Below are 21,253 nucleotides of genomic sequence, written 5' to 3'. Positions count from 1 at the left end.
GTAGCCAAGCACACATCCACAGAGCTACTTACCCATTCTGCATTGCAGCTGTGGGATCATAGGTTAAAGCCATCCCAGTCTAAACAAAATAAATAGTAATTTTTAATTAGTTAACAAACTGAACTTGATCACAAAGTGATCACTGCTGTCATTTATCTCAAACATTCTGTAATGCAATTTTTGCTCAATTGGTGGTACTTAACACAGTATACAGAAATAGTGCATTCAAGTTTATTGCCATTTCAGCTGTGTACATGTATACCGCCAAATGAAACAATGTTCCTCTGGCCCAAGGTGTACAACACAGTACAGTGAACTCACTCACAACGCGTTAAGTAATATGTGTAATAGGCGTGCATGCTAGCAATATGGTTAGCACAACACTTTACAGCACCAGCGACTTGAGTTCAATTCTTGCCACCGTGAAAGGAGTTTATACATGTTCTCCATAACGATGTGGGTTTCCTCCAGGTGCTCCAGTTTCCTCCCACAGTCCAGTAACATACTGGTTGGTAAGATAATTGGTCATTGCAAATTGTCCTGTGACTGGGCTAGGATGAAATCGGGGGATTGCTGGGCAGCATGGCTCGAAGGGGGAAGGGCTTATTCCACACTGTATCTCAATATATAAATAAATTAACAAATAATAATAAGGTGTATTTATGACATAGTAAAAATGGAGTGAAGTTATCTCCTTTGGTTAAAGAGTCTGACGTCTGAGAGGTAACAACTGTTCCTGAACCTGGTGATGTGAGTTCTGAGGCTCCTGTACCTTCTTCCTGAAGGCAGCAATGGGAAAAAAACATTTCCTGGATGGTGGGGGTCCCTAATGATGGATGCTGCTTTCCTGCAACATTTTATGTAGGTGCATTACCCGTGCTGGACTGCGCCAGATCCACTAACTTTCTGCAGGATTTTCCGTTCAAGGGCATTGGTGGTTTCATATCAGGCTGTGATGTAGCCAGTTAATATACTCTCCACTGCACATCTACAGAAGCTTGTTGAAGTTTTTGATGTGTTACTCTGGATTTCCAGCATCTGCAGAATCTCCAGTGTTTAAGATTTTTCAAAGTCCCTTGACTAGTTGGAGGTCACTACTAGTACTTTAGTTTGAATTTTAAACCATTTGTTCCTTAAAAGGAAACTACCTGCATGAAAAAAATGATGGGGAGTATAAGCAGCAGAAATATGTGATATTTCTACTCTGGCATTCAAGTTACAATATAACATCTGCCAGAAAGATTTATGTGGCATCCTGTTGGCAAGTGTAATGAAATATTCCTAACACAAAGGCAAGGGGCTCTGGTTACTGAAGGCAATTAACCTCAACTCTATAACAGGGTCCTGAGCCCAACAATATTCTATCAAACAATTGTTCTAATTTACAGCATAAAATTTCTCATCATGTCTATGTCAGCTAAAAAATGGACAATGTTAACCCCTCTTCCCAGCTCTTGGTCCAACAGCCTGTAGGTAACAGCAGCAAATAAGCTTTCATCAATGAGTTTCCCTCAGCTATAAATTCAGAAGTGGCAAGATTTATTTACTTCTTTATTTTACAGAGACAGCCCGGTGACTGGCCCTTTCACCCTCACGAGCCCATGTTGCTCAGTTGCACCCAAGTGGCCAATTAACCTACTAATCGGAATGTCTTTGGAATGTGGGAGGAAACCAGAGCACCCAGAGGAAACCCACACAGCATGGAAGAAGCTATAAACTCCTACAGGCAATGGTGCAATAGTGTTGCACTAACCACTATGCTAAGGTGCTGCACAAGTTGATCATCATCTTTTCAATAACTGACAATAAATGCTGTGGCCTTGTTGGTGATGACATCATACCATGAATAACAGTAGCAAACGGAAAAGGTTGCTCAGCAGAGTTTTTGATGACATACACTCAGTGCCCTCTTTATTAGGTGCACCTGTACAAATCTCTAATCAGCCAATCATGTGGCAGCAACTCAATGCATAAAAGCATGCAGACATGGTCAAGAGGTTCAGTTGTTGTTCAGGCCAAACATCAGAATGGGGAAAACTGTGATCAAAGTGACTTTGACCGTGAAATGATTGTTGGTGCCGGTTGGGGTGGTTTGACTATCTCGGAAACTGCTGATCACCTGGGGTTTTCACGCACAACGATCTCTGGAGTTTACAGAGAATGGTTTGAGAAACCAAAAAAAAATCCAGCACGTGGCAGTTCTGTGGGTGAAAATGCCTTGTTAATGAGAGAGGTCAGAGAAGAATGGCCAGACTGATTCAAGCTGACAGGAATGTCAAATAACCACGCGTTACGACAGTGGTGTGCAGAAGAGCAGCTCTGAATGCACAACATGTTGAATCCTGAAGTGGATGGGCTACAGCAGCAGAAGACCATGAACGTACACACAGTGGCCACTGTATTAGGTACAAGAGGAATACAGTATTCATACGCATACTCAGCTAGGAGGCACCTAATAAAGAGGCTACTGAACGTAAATTTTTGAAGTAAATGGAAAAAGATTGCACAGCATACTGTTTAATGAAAATAGTTCCTTGACTGAGAAATGCATAGTCACTTTTGTGAATGAACACCACAGTGCCAATACACTTTCACCTCTCCCTTGTACTATCGGAATTAAATATTTTATTAGAACTATTGTGTTTCTGCAAATCTTGGCAGATGCTTTATCGCTATTGGAACATCCAAATGTCCAAAGCAATGAATTTTAATTTAAATTCTGTATTGCTTCCCCCAGGAAACAGAGTAGATCAGCATTCCTGTCTTTAATGTAGAGGAGAGTCAGTTTATATACGTCCTCTCTGGAGCCATTATTTACATTTGAGGAATAACTAGCTGGCTATGAAACTTAACTGTAACCTAACAGTAGCAAGACTCTTGTCTGTCCAGGGTATTAATTTACACCATATGTACAGGCCCTTCGAATGTCCCAAATATACTCTTACCTACGGAAATTTTCAGTGAACAAGATTTAACCAAATAATCCAAACCAATAACATGCTGGATTAAAATAGTCTTCAAAGATTATATATTACTATTAAAATCTGTAAAAACAAATAAGGTAGCAATCAGCTAACTAAGACGAACACCACCAATGATAAAGTCATCTAATTGTTGAAAATTCATGAAGTATAGTACAATTCTGTGAGTTAAAATCCTGTCACAGTGCAAGGCCTTCTCAATGAGGATCTGATCAGCTTCTACCAGTAACTTTCTGCTGTGGATTTCAATTAGGCTGAAAGCAGATTTAAAACTTGTAAACTGCTGCTGGTCGTCTTTCTGTAAATTTTACATAAATATATCAAAAGTTTAATTGTACTGTATAACCTTATAAAGTACAGTGACCTATAAAACAAATTCCACTTTTGCTAATTCACTGATTCACTTATTTAAATTGAAAACCGAGGGTCCAGTAAATCCAGTAAATTAGGTGAACTGACAATTAATTAACTGATGTCCAGCGGCTACTTTAATAGATGCCTGTTATAGTGGTCACTGAGTGTATGTTCATGGTCTTCTGCTGCTGTAGCCCATTCACTTCAAGGTTTGATGTGTTGTGCATTCAGGGATGCTCTTCTGCACATCACTGTTGTAATGTGTGGTTACTTGAGTTACTGTCACCTTTTTGTCGGCTTGAACCCGTCTGGCCATTCTCCTCTGACCTCTCTCATTAACAAGGTGTTTTTACCTGCAGAAATGCTGCTCAACGGTTTGTTTTCCTTTCTCGCACCATTCTCTGTAAACTCTACAGACTGTTGTGTGTGAAAATCCCAGGGATCAGCAGTTTCGGAGATACTCAAACTACCCTGTCTGGCACCAACAAACATTCCATAGTGAAAGTCACTTTGATCCCATTTTTTCTCCATTCTGATGTTTGGTCTGAATAACAACTGACCCTCTTGACCATGCCTGCGTGCTTTTATGTATTCAGCTAGCCTGTGGTTGGCTGATCAGATAATTGCTTTAACAAACAGGTGTACAGATGTACCTAATAAAGAGGTCACTGTGTGTAAGTTTCATGAAGCATGGTTGAAATAGGGTCTCAGAAAAATCTCTCTACTCTGTATAACAATGTATAGCTTCAAACAGCATTGCACTAAAATCTTCCAAGTTGACTTTAAATGTATTTTTCTGGATCATGTCTAAAGTAATATTCCCTTAGGACTCTATCCATTTTAACTAGATGACAACTCTTTGTCGCCTAAAAATAAGGCATAACTCAAAGTCAAAGTCAATTTATTATCAAAGTATTTGTATGTCACCATATACTATGTTAAGATTCATTTTCTTGCAAGCATTTACAGGAAAATAAAGAAATATGATAGTATTTATGAATGTCTATACATAAACAAAGACTGACAAATAGCCAAGGTGCATATAAAAGACCATCTTGGCAATTAAAGAAATAAGTAATACTGAGAACATGAAGAAGAAGAAGAAAGCCCTTAACTTCAAGTCATCAGGACGCCATTTTTTTTTAGCAGGCTTTCTTATTTTTACGAGGCCAAGTTGCTAGCTCGACACTCAACCCAGCACGGATGGAAAGCGTGCAAGGGGGCCGGCTGGATTCGAACTCGGGAGCCTTTTCTCCGAAGTCCAGCGCTGATGCCACTATGCCACCAGCCAGCTAACTGAGAAAGTGAGTTGGAGATATTCTTTGAAAGTGAGTCTGTAGGTTGTGGGGGTTTCATGGCGCTGCACCTATGCTCGCAGGCGTTTAGAATGAGGGGGAAATCAAATATTGAATGGCCTGGATCAAGTAGACTTAGAGAGGAGCCATATAGTGGTTGAGTCTAGGACTAGAGGACACAGCCTCAAGATAGAAAGACATCGCTTTAGAGATGAGAAGGAGTTTCTTTAGCCATAGAGTGGTGGATCTGTGGAATCCATTGCCATAGATGGCTGTGGAGGCCTAGACTCTGGGTATATTTAAAACAGAGTTTGATAGATTATGGATAATTAGTAAGGGTGTCACAGGTTATGGGAGATGGCAGGGGAATGGACTGAGAGGGAAAATAAATCAGCCATTATGGAATGGTGGAGCAGACTCGATGACTGAATTCTCTAATTTTGCTTCTAGGTTTTTATGTCTTATGGAATCAGTCCAGAGTTGAGGTGAGTGAAATTAACAACGGCAGTTAATGAACTTGATGTTTGTAGGATAATAACGCTTCCCAAACATGGTGGTGTGGTACCTAAGGCTCCTATGCCTCCTGTTCAATCGTGGAAGCGAGAAGACAACATGGCCTGGTTCACTGGGGTCCTTGATTAAGGATACTGTTTTCTTGTGGAGGCGATCCTTGTAAGTGTGCTCAATGGTAGAGATGGCTTTTCGCTTGATGGACTGGGTTGTATCTACCACCTTCTGTAGACTTTTCCATTCCTGGGCATTGGTGCATTGTAATTCTCGAATAGGACACAAGGAAGAAATAACAGGGCATGATCTGACATCTAACTAACAATTAGGCAACTGATATCCACACAGTGTTGCTGAGTTTTCCAAAGTAGTTTCTTTAAATGTAAGAAATCAAGCAAATGAAAAGAATGTAGAAAAAATAAAGGTGTAAACTATTTCCTGAAAGGAGAAAATTGAGAAATCTGAGGTGCAAATGGAATTGGGAGTCCTCGTGTAGGATTCCCTAAAGGTTAACTTGAAGGTTGAGTCAGTGGTAAGGAAGGCAAATGCAATATTAGCATTCATTTCAAGAGGATTAGAATATAAAAGCAAGGATTTAATGTTGAGGCTTTATAAGGCATTGGTCAGACCACACTTGGAGTTTGTGAGAAAGGATGTGCTGGCACTTGAGTGCCCAGTGAAGGGTCACGAGAATGATCCTGGGAATGAAAAGGTTAACATGAGGAGCATTTGAAGGCTCTGGGCCTGTACTTGCTGGAGTTTAGGAGAATGAGGGGGGGGATCTCATTGAAACCTTTTGAATATTGAAAGGTCTGGATGGAATGGATGTAAAGAGGATATTTCCTACAGTGGGGGAGTCTAGGACCAGAGGGCACAGCTTCAGAATAGAAGGACATCCCTTTAAATGGAGATGAGGAATTTCTTTAGCCAGAGGGTGGTGAATCTGGGGAATTCTTTGCCACAGATGACAATGGAGGCCAGGTCATTGGGTATATTTAAAACAGAGGCTGATAGGCTCTTGATTAGTCAGGGCATCAAAAGTTTATGGGGAGAAGCAGGAGAAAGGGATTGAGAGAGATAATAACACAGGCATGACTTGATGGCTGAATGGCCTAAATCTGCTGCTATATCATATGGTCTTATTGTTGAGAAGTTTGATGACTGGATACTAAAAACAGAAATATTAAAAGTGAGGTATTGTTCATGGGTTCAATGTCCATTTAGGAATTGTTTGGCAGAGGGGAAGAAGCTGTTCCTGAATCGCTGAATGTGTGCCTTCAGACTTCTGTACCTCCTTCCTGATGGTAACAGTGAGAAAAGAGAATGTCCTAGGGTGATGGACACCGCCTTTCTGAGGCACCGCTCCTTGAAGATGTCTTGGATACTACAGAGGCTAGTACTCAAGATGGAGCTGACTAATTTTACAACTCTCTGTAGCTTCTTTTGATCCTGTGCAGTAGTGCCATCTGCCCCCACCCCCACCCCCACACCAGACAGTAATGCAGCTGTGAGAATGCTTCCCATGGTACAGCTGTAGAAGTTTTCAAGTATCTTAGGTGACAAACCAAACCTCTTCAAACTCGTAATGAAAAATAGCCTTCTTTATAGCTGCATCTATATGTTAGGACTAGGTTAGAACCTCAGAGATCCTGGCACCACAGAATTTGGAATTGTTCACTCTCTCCACCTCTGATCCCTCTATGAGGATTGGTTCGTGCTCCCGTGGCACGGTAGCTAACGGTTAGTGCAACATCTTACAGCACCAGAAATAAGCAATTGAGTTCAATTCCTGCTGCTGCTGAAAAGGGGTTTATACACTCTCTCTGTGACCACAGGGGTTTTCTTTCACATTCCAAAGATGTAGAAGTTAAGATTAGTAAGCTGTCGGCATGCTATGTTGGCAGCGGAAGCATGGAGGCAATTGCCGGCTGCCCCCAGCACGTTTTTGACGCAAACGATGCATTTCGCAGCATGTTTCACTGTACATGTGACAAATAGAGCAAATCTTTCTTTGCTTTTTCTTTTAATGAAAACTGGCAAGCAGAGAATGCATAATAGTATCAATTGGCAGTCTGAACTGGCAGTTCTGTCACATAATTCATCACTTCTCACTCGCGCTCAGGCTTGCAGATATTTTGAGCTCCCATGGAAATTTAAGGACAGCCTCTTCTCTCATATCCATTATGATTTTCCTTTCTCTCCAGTTTGCCATCCTGAAGTTTGGCAAGTGATTGTTTAGAAACCTTGATATTCTGCTCATTATGTTGCTGAGTGCCCCAATGTCAAATTTCTGAACATCACTGTTGACCGGAAAGTAAGCTGGACCAATCAGAAAAATAATGTGGCTGTTGAAGCCAATCAGATGTTGGGTGTCCTATAGCAAATGCCTTTACCTCCTAACATGGGGGTGGCATGGTACCGCAATAGTTAGCACAACATTTTACAGTACAGGCGACCTGGGTTCAATTCCTGCCACTGCCTGTAAGGAGTTTGTATGTTCTCTCTGTGAAGGTGTGGGTTTCCCCTCACAGTCCAAAGACCTACCGGATGGTAGGTTAATTGCTCATTGTAAATTGTCCCGTGACTAAATTTGGATTAAATCTTGGGGGGGGGGGGAGGGGTTTGATGGCCTATTCTTCGCTGTATCTCAATAAATAAATAATAGTAGTTAGTGCAAAAGCAAATGGAAGATCTGGGTCCAATTCCCACTGTTGTCTGTGAAGAGCTTGTACATTAAGCCCGTGACTGCGTGCGGCTTCCTTCGGGTGTTTTGGCTTACTGCCACATTCTAAAGACGTACAGGTTAAGGTCAGTAAGTTCTGGGCATGCTATGTTGAACCTGTATGCTAGCATGGTTACCAGGTACAGTCTTTTCGAAGGGAATTAGGAGCAGGTAGTGTGCTCAGATCCAAAGAAAAACAGAAAAAAAACTAAATGGTCATGGCACCACCTCAGAAGCCAAAGAGTTTAATGATGATAACTTCCATTTATATGGTGCCTTTAATGTGAAAGCACTGCATGGCATTTCATAGTGACTTAATTTGAAAAAGAAAAGCTTTCTTCGAGAGGTGGGATGTTTAGGGGCAGCTGAGAAAAACAAGGCTTGAAAATCGCAATGTTTATGGCCCAGAGAATGAATGTATAGTGTCAAATTCAAAGATTCAATGTATATTTATTATCAACATCTGTATGCTGTATACAACCCTGAGATTAGTCTCCACACAGACAGCTACAAAGCAAACTATGGAACTCCTTCAAAGATAAACATCAGATCCACCCAATGGTGAAAAAAAAACAGATCTCGCAAATGGCAGAAAAAAGCGAAAGTAAAATATAACAGGAAGAAATATAAGAATATAAAACACAAAATTGCAAGAGTCCAGGGATATTCAGCTCAGCTCAACTGGGAATGAAAGCTGGAGAATACGGAAGGAATTCACGCTGAGAATTTGAGATGGGTGGAATTGCAGGGCTGGAAGAGATGAATGATGGTAGACAAGATAGGGTCTTAAGATCAAGGATTAAGTATCAACTTTTTCCACCAAAGACTGTACATTTACAGAATGCATGACTCAATTTCATATTCCTCTCTGAAACGAGCATGGCAAGCATTAAAGCAACCATCATCCAACAGTAACAATCATTATTGGTTAGCCTTGCCAAATGGAACCCCAATCTTTTAAACTATTTCTATGAAACTTCAGATAATTGTGCCAAAACAAACTGGTCCTGATGGGTTCCAATTAACCAGAATCAACTGTGTAAGGAATTTGCTGTGGTGTGTTGGTTGGAGCGCAATATGCAACCGAAAACAACCTTCAACAATTATAAGGAATAAAGAATTATATAAAAAACAAAGTTAGAAGTTAAAGTGCAGATATGGAATAAGATGTGCATAAATACGTAAATACCAGCATGTATTTACAATGTAAACAGCATTATAAATAGTTGTTTAAAGTGTTTACAGTGGAGTGCAGTGACAGGGGTAATAGATAGAGGAGAGAGGGGGATGCGGCTACCTCGAATGATTGATCAGACTAACTGCCCATGAGAAGAACCTTTTAAGATGGCATGAGGTTTCTGTTTTAATAGCCCTAGAGTGCCTACCAGAAGGGAGCTTTTGGAAGAAGCAGTTTGCAGGGTGGGTATTGTCCACAATGATTTTACCTGTCCAATTCTTTGTCCTGAACACATACAAGTCCTGCAGTGATGGTTGACTGTAGCAAATAACCTTTTTCTACTGACCTGACCGTTCGCTGTAGACTTCGTATATTGTGAGAAGATGCTGCATCAAGCCAGAGAGTAATGGCTGATGTGAGGATGCTCTTTGTGCTGGCTGAGTGGAATTGCACCAGTATGTTCCAGCAAGATGTAATTTTACCAGTTGCCTTAAGAAGTACTGTACATCCTCTGCTAAGCCTTTTTGTTAACAAAGAAGATATAGCTCTCCCACATGATGTGCTAAAGGGGTTTTATTTTACACCTTTAGTTTTAATATTTTATTTTACTTTGCATTTTAAATTGGGACTGAGGAATGTAGATCAACGACAGCAAAGGTGAAGGATGTTGTGATGGTATGAAAACACAGTCCAGTAACTCGGTGCTTATCAGCTAGAGTTCGATCCAGACACAGAAGTTCAAATTGCTATTCAGCCGCCTGGGTATTTAAATTTAAATAATGAAATAAATTTTCAACTTTAAAAAGCTAGCAACAGAAATCACAAAATGACTGGGGTGTCATAAGAGGAAAAAAGGTTCTGCCATTCTAATCCAATGTGGCCTATAGATGACTCCAGACACAGTAGTGTGGCTAATTCTTAAACGTTTCATCAAGTCAGGGCCAATTAGACATGAACAATACTGGCAACGCTGCAGCATTCACATCCTATGAACACATAAATAAAACAGACTGGCGAGACAGCTTAACTAATGAATTTCACAAATCATGCTTTCATTAAATGAGGAGCTGAAATTGATATCATTCTGTAAAATACCAAAACAATTAAATAATTCTGTACAATTTCTTTATGGTTAAAGATTTCTGGAACCCATTGGGTGTTATCACTGCAGAAGTGACTTCAACATAAATACAAGAGATTCTGCAGATGCTGGAAATCCAGAGCAGCACACACAAAATACTGGAGGAACTCAGCAGGTCAGGGACTAAGCAGTTGATGTTTCGATAGAGTGCATGTAGAGAGGATGTTACCATGAGTAGGATTTGAGGGAACAACCTCAGAATAAATGATGAGCAGGAATTTCTTCAGCCAGAAGGAATAATCTGTGGAATTCATTGCCACTGATGCTTGTGGAGACTGAGCAAACAGGTGTATTTGAGTCATGGACTGATAGGTTAATGACTGGTAAGCCGGATAGGGGTTATGGGGACAAGACAGGAGAACATGGTTGAGCTACCTGTAAGGAGTTTGTAGATCCTCTCCGTAACCATAGAGATTTCCTCCAGACACTGGTTTCCTCCCACATTCCAAAGACATACAGATTAGTAGGAATAGGTCACATGGTTGTAACTGGGCAGTGTAGGCTAGTTGGGCCAGAAGGGCCTGTTACCATGCTGATCTTTAAATAACTAACTAATGAAATAAGCATAAATGTCTTATAGTCTTATAAATAAATAAACAAAAATCAGCCATGATTGACTGGTTTAGCAGACTCAGTGAGTTGAATAGCCAAGTTCTGCTCCTGTACCTTGTGATAATAGTGTGATCAAAACTGCAATGAAACCAGAAAAATATATAATCCCAAAACTTTCTCTAATTCATTGCAAAAAGCGTTGGCTTCTAATTAGGAAAAGGAAATGTTTCATGTAATTGTTTTTCATACAAAGATTGAGAGCATGGAATATTTCTCAGAATAATGGAAGCATATGGCAGCAGCTGTAGTGTAGGAAGATTATACTCTATTCGGACACCAGAATTAAAACAGAGCAAACTACTACTCTCATCCGTAATGGCTTTCTCATCTTCTACACAAGGATCACAGCAGTTGTCAATGCTCCCAACCGTAGTTATAATAGCTTATCGAGGCAATGCATCATTTAGTCCTTCTAGAATTATAGTAGATTAAGAAAGCAACGGCAAAACATTTGGCAGAAACTATTGTGTCAGCATTTGATCAGTGACAAACTGTGAGTTTTGCAAATACCTGTGAGTACTGCAAATATGTTCCTCGCTGGTTGTGCAAGATGATTCCCTATCTGCAAAGTCATTAGGTTGTCCATCACACTTACAGTCGAGTTTAAAATGACAACCACATCTCACATTAAAATGAATACTCAACTAGAATGCCTCCTAGTTGAGTAGGTGTATGTAGACTGTATTCCTCTCGTACCTAATAAAGTGACCACTGTGCATATGCTCATGGTCTTCTGCTGTTGTAGCTCATCCACTTCAAGGTTCAACATGTTGTGCATTCAGAGATGCTCTTCTGCACACCACTGTTGTAACGTGTAGTTATTTGAGTTTGTGTCACCTTCCTGTCAGCTTGAACCGGTCTGACCATTCCCCTCTGACCTCTCTCATTATCAAGGCGTTTTCGCCCACAGAACTGCCGCTCACTGGACATTTTCTTCTTGTTTCTCGTTCTGTTCTCTGTAAACTCTAGAGAATGTTGTGTGTGAAAATCCCAAGAGATCAGCAGTTTCTGAGATACTCAAACCACCCTGTCTGGCACAAGCAATTCCATGGACAAAGTCAACTAGATCACATTTCTTCCCCATTCTGATGTTTGGTCTGGACAACAACTGAACCTCTTGACCCTGTCTGCATGCTTTTAGTTAATAAGTTGCTGCCACATGATCACATGATTGGCTGATTAGATATTATTTGCATTAATGAGCAGGTGTACAGGAGTACCTAATAAAGTGACCTGTGTGTGTGCATCATATATACTGATATTATATACGTACATCTTTTATCTTCTGCACTTTGGTTGTTTGTCAGTCTTTATTTATCTATAGTTTTTCATAAATTCTATAGTATTTCTTTATTTTCCTGTGAATGCCAGTAAGAAAATGAATTTTGAGGTAGCATGGTGATATATACAAACTTTAATAATAAATTTACTTTGATCTTGAAGGCAAGTCAAATGCAGCCTGTACATTTTTTTATGTGTAAATACAGATTACTTTTAACATGCACTATCTTCAGATTTTGTGCAAAGAGGAAATTTATCAGTGTTACAGGAGAATGAGGTAACAGATAAATCAGATCATCTGCACCTGATATTATGCCAGGAAGCATACCCACAGAGCCAGACACTCCATTTGGCAATGACCGGGGAAATGCCTCTACATAATTCGGTAAGCAGTAAGATCTTTGTAGAGCTGTGCCATCTGCCACGAAGACACTGCTGCAAGCATTCATCAAAGGGACAGCACTATTAACAGCTCATGACGCAGCCTCCTCTACATTTGTGTGACCCGACGTAAATTGGGGGACTGCTTTGTCGACCACCTCAGCTCCATCTGCAAGGAGCAGAATTTCCTGGTGGCCAACCATTTCAATTCCTATCGCCATTCCCATTCCAACATGGCGGTCCATGGCCTCCTTTCCTACCACGATAAATCCAATCTCAGGTTGGAGGAGCAACACCTCTTATTCCATTTGGGTAGCCTCCAACCTGATGACACAAATATTGATTTCTTCAAATTATGGTAATTCTTTCACCTGCTCCTTCCCTCTACATTTTCCCACTCTGGCCTCTTACCACTGTTGCTTACCACCTATCTTCTCACCTCGGTTTCCCTTCTTCTTCCCTTTCTCCCATGGTTCCATTTCCTCTCTTATCAGATTCCTTCTTCTACAGCCCTTTACCCTTTCCACCTATCACCTCCCAACTTCATTCCCCACCCCCGCTTGCCCACCCACCTGGCTTCACCTATCACATTCTAGCTTGTTCTTCTTCCCCTCATTCCACCTTTTTATTCTTCCCCCGCATCCCCCCCAATCCTTTTCTGTCCTGAAGGAGGGTCTTGGCCTGAAATGTTGACTGTTTATTCATTTCCAAAGATGCTGCCTGACCTGCTGAGTTCTTCCAGCATTTTGTGTGTGTTGCTCTGGCTTTGCAGCATCTGCAGAATCTCTTGTGTTTATTATTAACAGTCTGTCAGCATCACTTCCTTTGTCAGCTCTCCTCCAGGCAGTATTTGCGATGCAGTATCGGGGCACGAGTTTCAAAGACAGAAGCAGAAGCCGGGTAAAATTATGGGGTTAACGCAAATGACACATTTCACTCAACACACATCAAAGTTGCTGGTGAACGCAGCGGGCCAGGCAGCATCTCTAGGAAGAGGTACAGTCGACGTTTCAGGCCGAGACCCTTCGTCAGGACATCCAGCATCTGCAGAATTCCTCGTGTTTGCGTGACACATTTCACTGTATGTTTCGATGTATACATGATAAATAAATTTGACACACAAGATGCAAGATGCTGCAGATCCAGAATACTACACACAAAATGCAGCAGGTGCGGCAGCATCTATGGAACTGAGTTAACAGGTGATGTTTCAGGCCGAGACCCTGGAAAAAAAGGGGGAAGATGTCAGAATATGAAGGGAGGGGGTGGAAGGAGTACTGGCTAGAAGGTGTTAGGTAAAACCAGGTGGGTGGGAAAGGGGTGAAGTGAGACGCTGGGAGATGACAGGTAGAAAAGGTGAAGAGTTGGAGAAGAAGGAAGCTAATTGAAGAGGAAGAACCATTGGAGAAAGGAATGGAAGAGGGGGCACCGGGGGAGGTGATTATGCAGGTGAGGAGAAGAGGTGGGGGGGCATACTGGGAAATGAAAAAGAGGGAAGGGGGAGGGGAAATGTTTACTGGAAGTTGGAGAAATCAATATTCCTGCCATCAAATTTGAATTTTGATCATTTCATTCCTTCCACAGCAACTCTCATCTCTCACTGCAGCTCTATAAAACCCTGTTTGGACCACACTTGGAATATTATGTTCCATTCTGATCGCCTTATTATAGAAAAGATGTGACCGCTTTTGAGGAAGTGCAGAGGAGATTTACCTAGAGAACATGTTTTATGAGGATAGGTTGAGCGAGCTGGGGCTTTGCTCTTTGGAGCAAAGCAGGGTGAGAAGTGACTTGATAGAGGTGTTCAAAATGATAAGAGGCATAGATAGAGTGGACAGCCAGGTATTTTTACCAAGGGTAAAAATGGCTAATATGAGGTGACATAATTGTAAGGTGATTGGAGGAATGTATGGAGAAAGTACAGAGAGGTTTTATACACAGAGAGTGATTGGTGTATGGAACACCCTGCCAGGGATGGTGGTAGAGGCAGATATATTAGGGACATTTAAGAAACTCTTGGATGGGCACATGGATGATAGAAAAATGGAGGGCTTATGTAGAAGGGAAGGATTAGATTCATTTTAGAGTAGGTGAAAAGCTCGACGCAATAGCATGGGATGACGGGCCTGAATTGCGCTGTACTTTTCTATGTTCCATGCTAACTGCTGGAGAACTGTTCTTCCTGGAACAGATTGTGTAGGAATGTTAGCGACGAGTAGTCACCCAAGAACAGAGACTGTATAACAAGGTATAGTAGGCCTGGTGTTCAGATGACAAGAGTCTGAGAGGGAGATCAATATTAACAGTGACAAGCCGGTGTAGTTACAAATATTTACTCCTTCCCCTCCCAATATCAGGATCAGAATTACTATCAGGTTTATTATCAGAGCGGCCACTGAGTATTTAAAACCAAGTAGTGCAAAAAGAGAGCAAGATAACGAGGTAGTGTTCATGGGTTCATTGTCCATTAAGAAGCTGCTCCTAAAACTTGAGTGTGTCTTCAGGCCCCTGTACCTCTTCGCTTATGGTAGTAATGAGAAGAGGGCACATCCTGGATGGCGACAGTTCTGAACGATGGAGTGGGCGCAAATATGTAAAATGTGAAAGGAGAAGAAGGGGACTTAGTACTGATGAAAGGTCTCGACCCGAAATGCTGACTGCTTGCTTATTCCTCTCCACAGATGCTGCATAATCCGATAAATTCCTCCAGCATTTTGTGTGCATTGCTCAAGATTTCCAGCATCTACAGAATCTCTTGTATCTTTAATATACAAATTGAATTTTATAATCAGTTAACAATTTAAGTTCCCTTCCTCAGCTTCCTTATCCCCATCAACACTAACATTAACCCAATTGCCCTGACTCTAATTTAACCTTATTCTGTGTATTTCTGTCTTAACAGCTGAAAATTTAGTTTAAGACTTGAGTTTAGGGAACACATGCTGTGATAAAGATGCATCAAATCTATATTCTATTCTGTGATATAAAAGGGTGCCTTTTTTTTGACAGGTCTTACTGTGCGGAGAGATGATCCCTAAATGAGTTCCATGCTGTTGAATGGTTGGCATCCTGATGATTCAATGGATTGTAAGATTGGTGAAAGTTTTATCATGGGTGAGGAAAATGCTAACAGCATTCACTTCATGTTAAGCATGCTTAGGACAGATAGTCAAAGCAGGAATCTCCTGGGTTGCATTACCTAAGCATTCTTCTCTGGTCTTTCATCTGCTGCCACACTTGCAGCTTCTGGGTATTGAAGGCAGTAATTGCCCTGTCTGATGTCTCCTCCGGGACATTTTGGGTGATTCTGTTCTGGGTTGGGTGCTTTTTATGTCAACTTTCTCTCTTTCACACTACGTGCAATGATAACTCTAAATCATTATCCATCTTCGTGCTGACACACTTAAAAGAAACCTTCACCGTGCAAATCTTTAACCTTCCTTGCGGCTCACGAGAATGAACTTAATTAAGAGGATTTACTGATATGAGATTCTACACTTTTTAGCTCTATATATTTTGTTTGTCGGGGGGAAAAGCGTATATAAAATTATTTCTTTCTTCTTTCTCACTATGCTTAAAAAAAGGATTATAGTGACATGATGCAATCTAAAATGACTTGCTTTTATATACACAAGCGATTCTGCAGATGCTGGAAATCCTGAGGAACACACACTATGGTGGAGGAAGGGTAAAGGGCTGACCCTTTTGTTTCTCCTAACCTGCCTATCAATTTCCCCTGAATCCCCTCCTACTTTCCTTTCTTCCATGGTCCTCTTCTGTCTGGGTAGCCTTCAACTCGATAGCATGAACATCGATTTCTCCAACTTCCAGTACTTTCTCCTGTTTCTCTCTTTGTCCATTCCTCATTCTGGTTATCCTCTCACTAATTACGTGCCAATTATGTGGCAGCAACTCGATGCATAAAAGCATGCAGACATGGTCAAGAGGTTCAGTTGTTGTTCGGGGCAAACAGAATGCGGAAGTGACTTTGACCGTGGAATGATTATTGGTGGTAGACTTTGAGTGTCTCAGGAACTGCTGATCTCCTAGGATTTTCAGGCATAGTAGTCTGTAGAATTTATAGAGACTACCCTTTGAGCAGCAGTTCTGTGGGCAAAAATGCCTTGTTAATGAGAAAAGTCAGAGGAGAATGGCCAGCAAGGTTCAAGCCGACAGGAAGGCAATAGTAACTCAGATAACCATGTGTTACAACAGTGGTGTGTAGAAGAGCGTCTCTCAATGCACAGCACTTCGAACCTGGAAGTGGATGGGCTACAGCAGCAGAAGGCGGCATCAGATTGCACTCCCGAATCTAACAAAGTGGCCAGTGAGTGTTTGTCAGTGATAATAAACTTGATTTGGATTCTGAACCTGTATTCTCAGCCAGGTTCAGAGTCATAGAAGAGTACAACATTACAACAGGCCCTTCAGCCCATCTCATCCATGCTGACCTTGTTGCCTACAGGTAATGAATTTCAGGTAATAGCAAATCGGGTCATATCAAGCCAAGTTGATTGTGATTTATCTATATACATGTATGTGCTAAATGAGACAACGTTTCTCCTGAACAGGGTGTAAAGCATAGGAGTACACGCATATAACACACAATAATTTAGGAAAGTAAGAATCAAATCTACAAATGAATTACGCATAGATAAACAAAGTAAAGTGCATACATTTAATATTGGAGGATACAGTACAAATTATCCGATGACACTTTGAATGCGATATGGCATGGAGTTCAGGGAGTAATGGCCTGAGGGAAGAAGATGTTTTCCCATCATGGCCGTTCCTGACTTTATGCATCAGAGTCTCCTGCCTGATGTTAAAAAGTCAAAGAGGGTGCTGGATCACAAACAAGAGAAAATCTGCAGATGTTGGAAATCCAAGCAGCGCACACAAAATGTTGGAGGAACTCAGCAGGCCAGGCAGCATTTGTGGGAAAGAGTCGATGTTTTGGGCCAAAACCCTTCAGCAGGACTGGAAAAAAAAAGATGAGGAGTCAGAGCAAGAAAGTGGGTGGACGGGAGGGGAGGGAGAAACACAAGGTGATAGGTGAAACCAGGAGGGAGTGGGAGGCGTGAAGTAAAGAGCTGGAAAGTTGATTGATGGAAGAGATACAGGGCTGGAGAAGGGGGGGTCTAATTGGAGAGGACAGAAGGCCATGGAAGAAAGAAAAGGGGGAGGAACACCAGAGGGAGGTGATAGGCAGGGAAGGAGATAAGGTGAGAGAAGGAAGGGGGAATGGGGAATGGTGAAGGGGGGTGGTGGTCATTACCGGAATTTCGAGAAATCAATGTTCATGCCGTCAAGTTGGAGGCTACCCAGACGGAATAAAATGTGTTTCTCCTTCAACCTGAGTGAGGCCTCATTGTGACAGTAGAGGAGGCCATGGGATGACACATCGGAATGGGAAGTGGAATTAAAATGGGTAGCCACTGGGAGATCCGACTTTTTCTGGCAGGCGGAGCATAGCTGCTTGGCGAAGTGATCTCCCAATCTGCACGGATGCAGGATGGATGGGTGGGATTCTTGATAACACTAAGGGCTCCTGATAAATATCCCCTGATGGATGGAGGGGAGACCCTATGATGCTATCAGACCTAGTTTAATTGAAAGGAGGAAAAGAATGGCGTGATTCTTTTCCTCTTCCTGTGGAAAGATGCAAAAAGATGTGGTAAAAACAGATCTGGAAGCAGCCCTCTTCCCTCTCTGCCAGGAATATAATCAGAACCAAGTGGAGGAAAGGAGGAATACAAATAAAACATGTCGAGCTCCTGCATTAGAAATTCAGGCATAAACATTTTTAGAAATGTTTAATTTATTATTTTTCTCCTGTAAACAAGGTCAATTTGTTTCACTTTCTTCTCCAGAAACTCTGGCATTTTGAAATGGGAAACTGTTATGTTCACTTACATGGAACATTACTGTTCTCCTTTTAAGAATAAAACTAAACTCAGTCGCACACATTGACTTACTTTGTAACTTTCTTTAAATTTTTGTTTTGGCAAAGGTCCTTGGATAATGTCTTAGAGATACAGTGCAGAACAGCACTTTCCAGACCAATGAGTCGCACTACCCAGCAACCTAAAGCCGGCCTAGTCACAGGACAATTTACAATCAGCAATTAAACTACTAATCGGTACGTCTTTGGATTGTGAGGGGAAACTGTAGCACCCAGAGAAACCCTATGCAGTCACGGGGAGAATGTACAAACTCCTTACCCATGGTGCTAGAAATGAACTTCGTGCTCTGAAATGCCATGAACTGTAAGAGCGTTACGCTAACCACTACGCTACCGTGGTATTGCTACCAAGGAGTATCACAATCACAAGAATATATGCAGATGCTGGAAATCCAGGCAATACACTGAGTCTTGAAGAAGGGTCTTGGCACAAAACATCGACTAGTTACTCTTTTCCATAGATGATGCCTGGCCTGCTGAGTTCCTCCAGCATTTAATGCGTGTTGCTTTGCTACCAAGGCAGCTGCCTTTTCCCAGACTTTGAAATCTGCTCTAATCAACTCAACTACGTCCACCTTAAATGACTTCCCATGAAGCCCTTCCAAACATATGACCATAATGACACCACACCGTGAAATCAGGCCAAGGTGAGAGAGAAAGGAAAACACAAACCTTTTTCTCCAGGTGGCACACAATTCAATGATTCTTTTCCGTTGAGGGTTGCCTTAGCAGAATGCACAATGTGTTTTTAAATCGGAGAAACTGAATTTAAATTATTTTAAAACGTTTCAGTGTGCACATTGCAGATGGCCTAACCTAGATCCACAACATCTCATTAGTCAAGAAGGCACGGCAGGGTCTACACTTTCTGAAGTGACTGAGGCGTGCAAGGCTTTCCACCCCCATTCTGACAACTTTGTACAGGAGCATCATCAAGAGCGTCCTCTCTGGCTGCGTCATTGTGTTTCGGAAGCTGCAAGGCATTGAACTGCAAGACCCTATAAAGGAGAGTAAAAACTACCAAGAGGATTACTGGAGTCTCCCTCCCCGCTATTTGTGACATTTACTGTGAGTATTCTGTAGGAAGGGCCCAAAGCACTGTTGAGGATCCCTACCACCCATCCCACAATCTCTTTGACCGACTACCATCAGGAAGGAGGTACAGGAGCATCAGGACTAGGACTGCCAGACTGGGTAACAGCTTCTTCCCTCAGGCTGGGAGACTAATGAGTACCCAACCATCACTGAGGTCTCATTACCAGGACAGTGAGCTGTTTACTGTTTCCTGTTTATCTGTGCTGCACAGTACATGCATATTGAATTATATTTTATTAAATTATTTGTGATAGTACTTTGTTTTATGTGCTATGTGTGATATATGTCATGAGTATATGCATGTGGTCAGGAGGAATGTTATATCATTTGGCTGTATATACAGTATGTGCAGTCAGAAGATAATAAACTTGAATGATAAGTTAGTCAAATGGACCAAATAGCTCCAGCTTCATATCTAAGTCATCAATAACAGAAACTAATAACTACCTCTCAGGAACTATAAGCCTGGCCTGCAGTCAGTCTTCACTGCCTTACACTCAATGGCAAGTACACCTGCTCGTTAATGCAATCTCCAATCAGCCAATCATGTGGCAGCAACTCAATGCATAAAAGCATGCTGACATGGTCAAGAGGTTCAGTTGTTGTTCAGACAAACCATCAGAACGGGGGAGAAATGTGATCTAAGTGACTTTGCCCGTGGAATGATTGTTGGTGCCAGACAGGGTGGTTTGAATATCTCAGAAACTGCTAATTTCCTGGGATTTTCACACACAACAGTCTCTGGAGCAGGGGTTCCCCCACCTTTTTTAATGCCATCTAACAATACCTTTAAGCAAGGAGCCCGTGGATCCCAGGTTGGGAACCCCTGCTCTAGAGTTTGCAGAGAATGGTGTGAAAAACAAAAACAAAAGAAAAACATCCAGTGAGTGGCGGTTCTGCGGGTGAAAACACCTTGTTAATGAGAGCAGTCAGAGGAGAATGGTCAGACTTGTTTCCGCTGATCGGAAGGGAACAGTGACTCAAATAACCACACTTTACAACAGTGGTGTGCAGAATAGCATCTCTGAACGCACAACATCGCCAACTTTGAAGTGGATGGGCCAGAGCAGCAGAAGACCACACTGCATTCTGCTCCTGTAACTAATAAGGTATGCAAATCTATTGAAAGAATGTGAGAAGAGAATATGTGTAGCTTTGAATCCCTTTGTGAAATACATGATTGACAAAATCAAACCTTGCATGAATAATAGTATTTTCATTTGAAACTTTGATCAAAGAAGATGATTTTAACTTTGTAACGATTATATCAAGAGCACGGTGCGGTACATATGAACTTAACTGCATCAACAGTATAGAGAGGGGGTTCCCAACCCAAAGTTCACAGATCTCCGATTAGTGACTTAAGTGTCCATGACATAAACAAGGTTGAGAACCCCTGGAAGTTTTGAGGAGTGAATATTACCAATAGCCTGTCCCTGGTCCAACTACATTGAAGAAATGGTCAAGAAAACTCATCAACGCCTCTACTTCTCAGGAGGCTAAAGAAACTTGGTGTATTCCCAACAACTCCTACCAACTTTTACAGCTGCCCTATTGAAGTAATCTTATCTGGATGTGTAGTGGTTTGATATGGCACCTGCCTGTCACTTCAAGAAACTGTAGAGCGTTGTAGACATAGCTCAGCGTATCACAGAAACCACCCTCCCCCTCCCTGGACTCTGTTTACGCTTCTCGCTCCTTTGGGAAAGCAGCCAGCGTAATCAGAGACCCCACCACTCCAG

The 21,253-nt window shown here is 41.7% G+C and overlaps 1 protein-coding gene across 7 annotated transcripts in view; it reads right to left on the bottom strand.

Moving 5' to 3' along the window:
- Window positions 1–21,253, bottom strand: part of LOC140212421 (RNA-binding motif, single-stranded-interacting protein 3) — a 1,294,896-nt gene that overhangs the window by 96,915 nt on the left and 1,176,728 nt on the right. For all 7 annotated transcript variants that reach the window (XM_072283183.1, XM_072283184.1, XM_072283188.1 and 4 more), the window contains one exon: window positions 33–79. In XM_072283183.1, the coding sequence (XP_072139284.1) occupies window positions 33–79 (47 nt within the window). The remainder of the gene's footprint in view (window positions 1–32; window positions 80–21,253) is intronic.

The sequence above is a fragment of the Mobula birostris genome, chromosome 19 (genome assembly GCF_030028105.1).
Source record: "Mobula birostris isolate sMobBir1 chromosome 19, sMobBir1.hap1, whole genome shotgun sequence".
Classification (NCBI taxonomy): domain Eukaryota; kingdom Metazoa; phylum Chordata; class Chondrichthyes; order Myliobatiformes; family Myliobatidae; genus Mobula; species Mobula birostris.
This window is presented reverse-complemented; position numbering and strand designations above follow the sequence as displayed.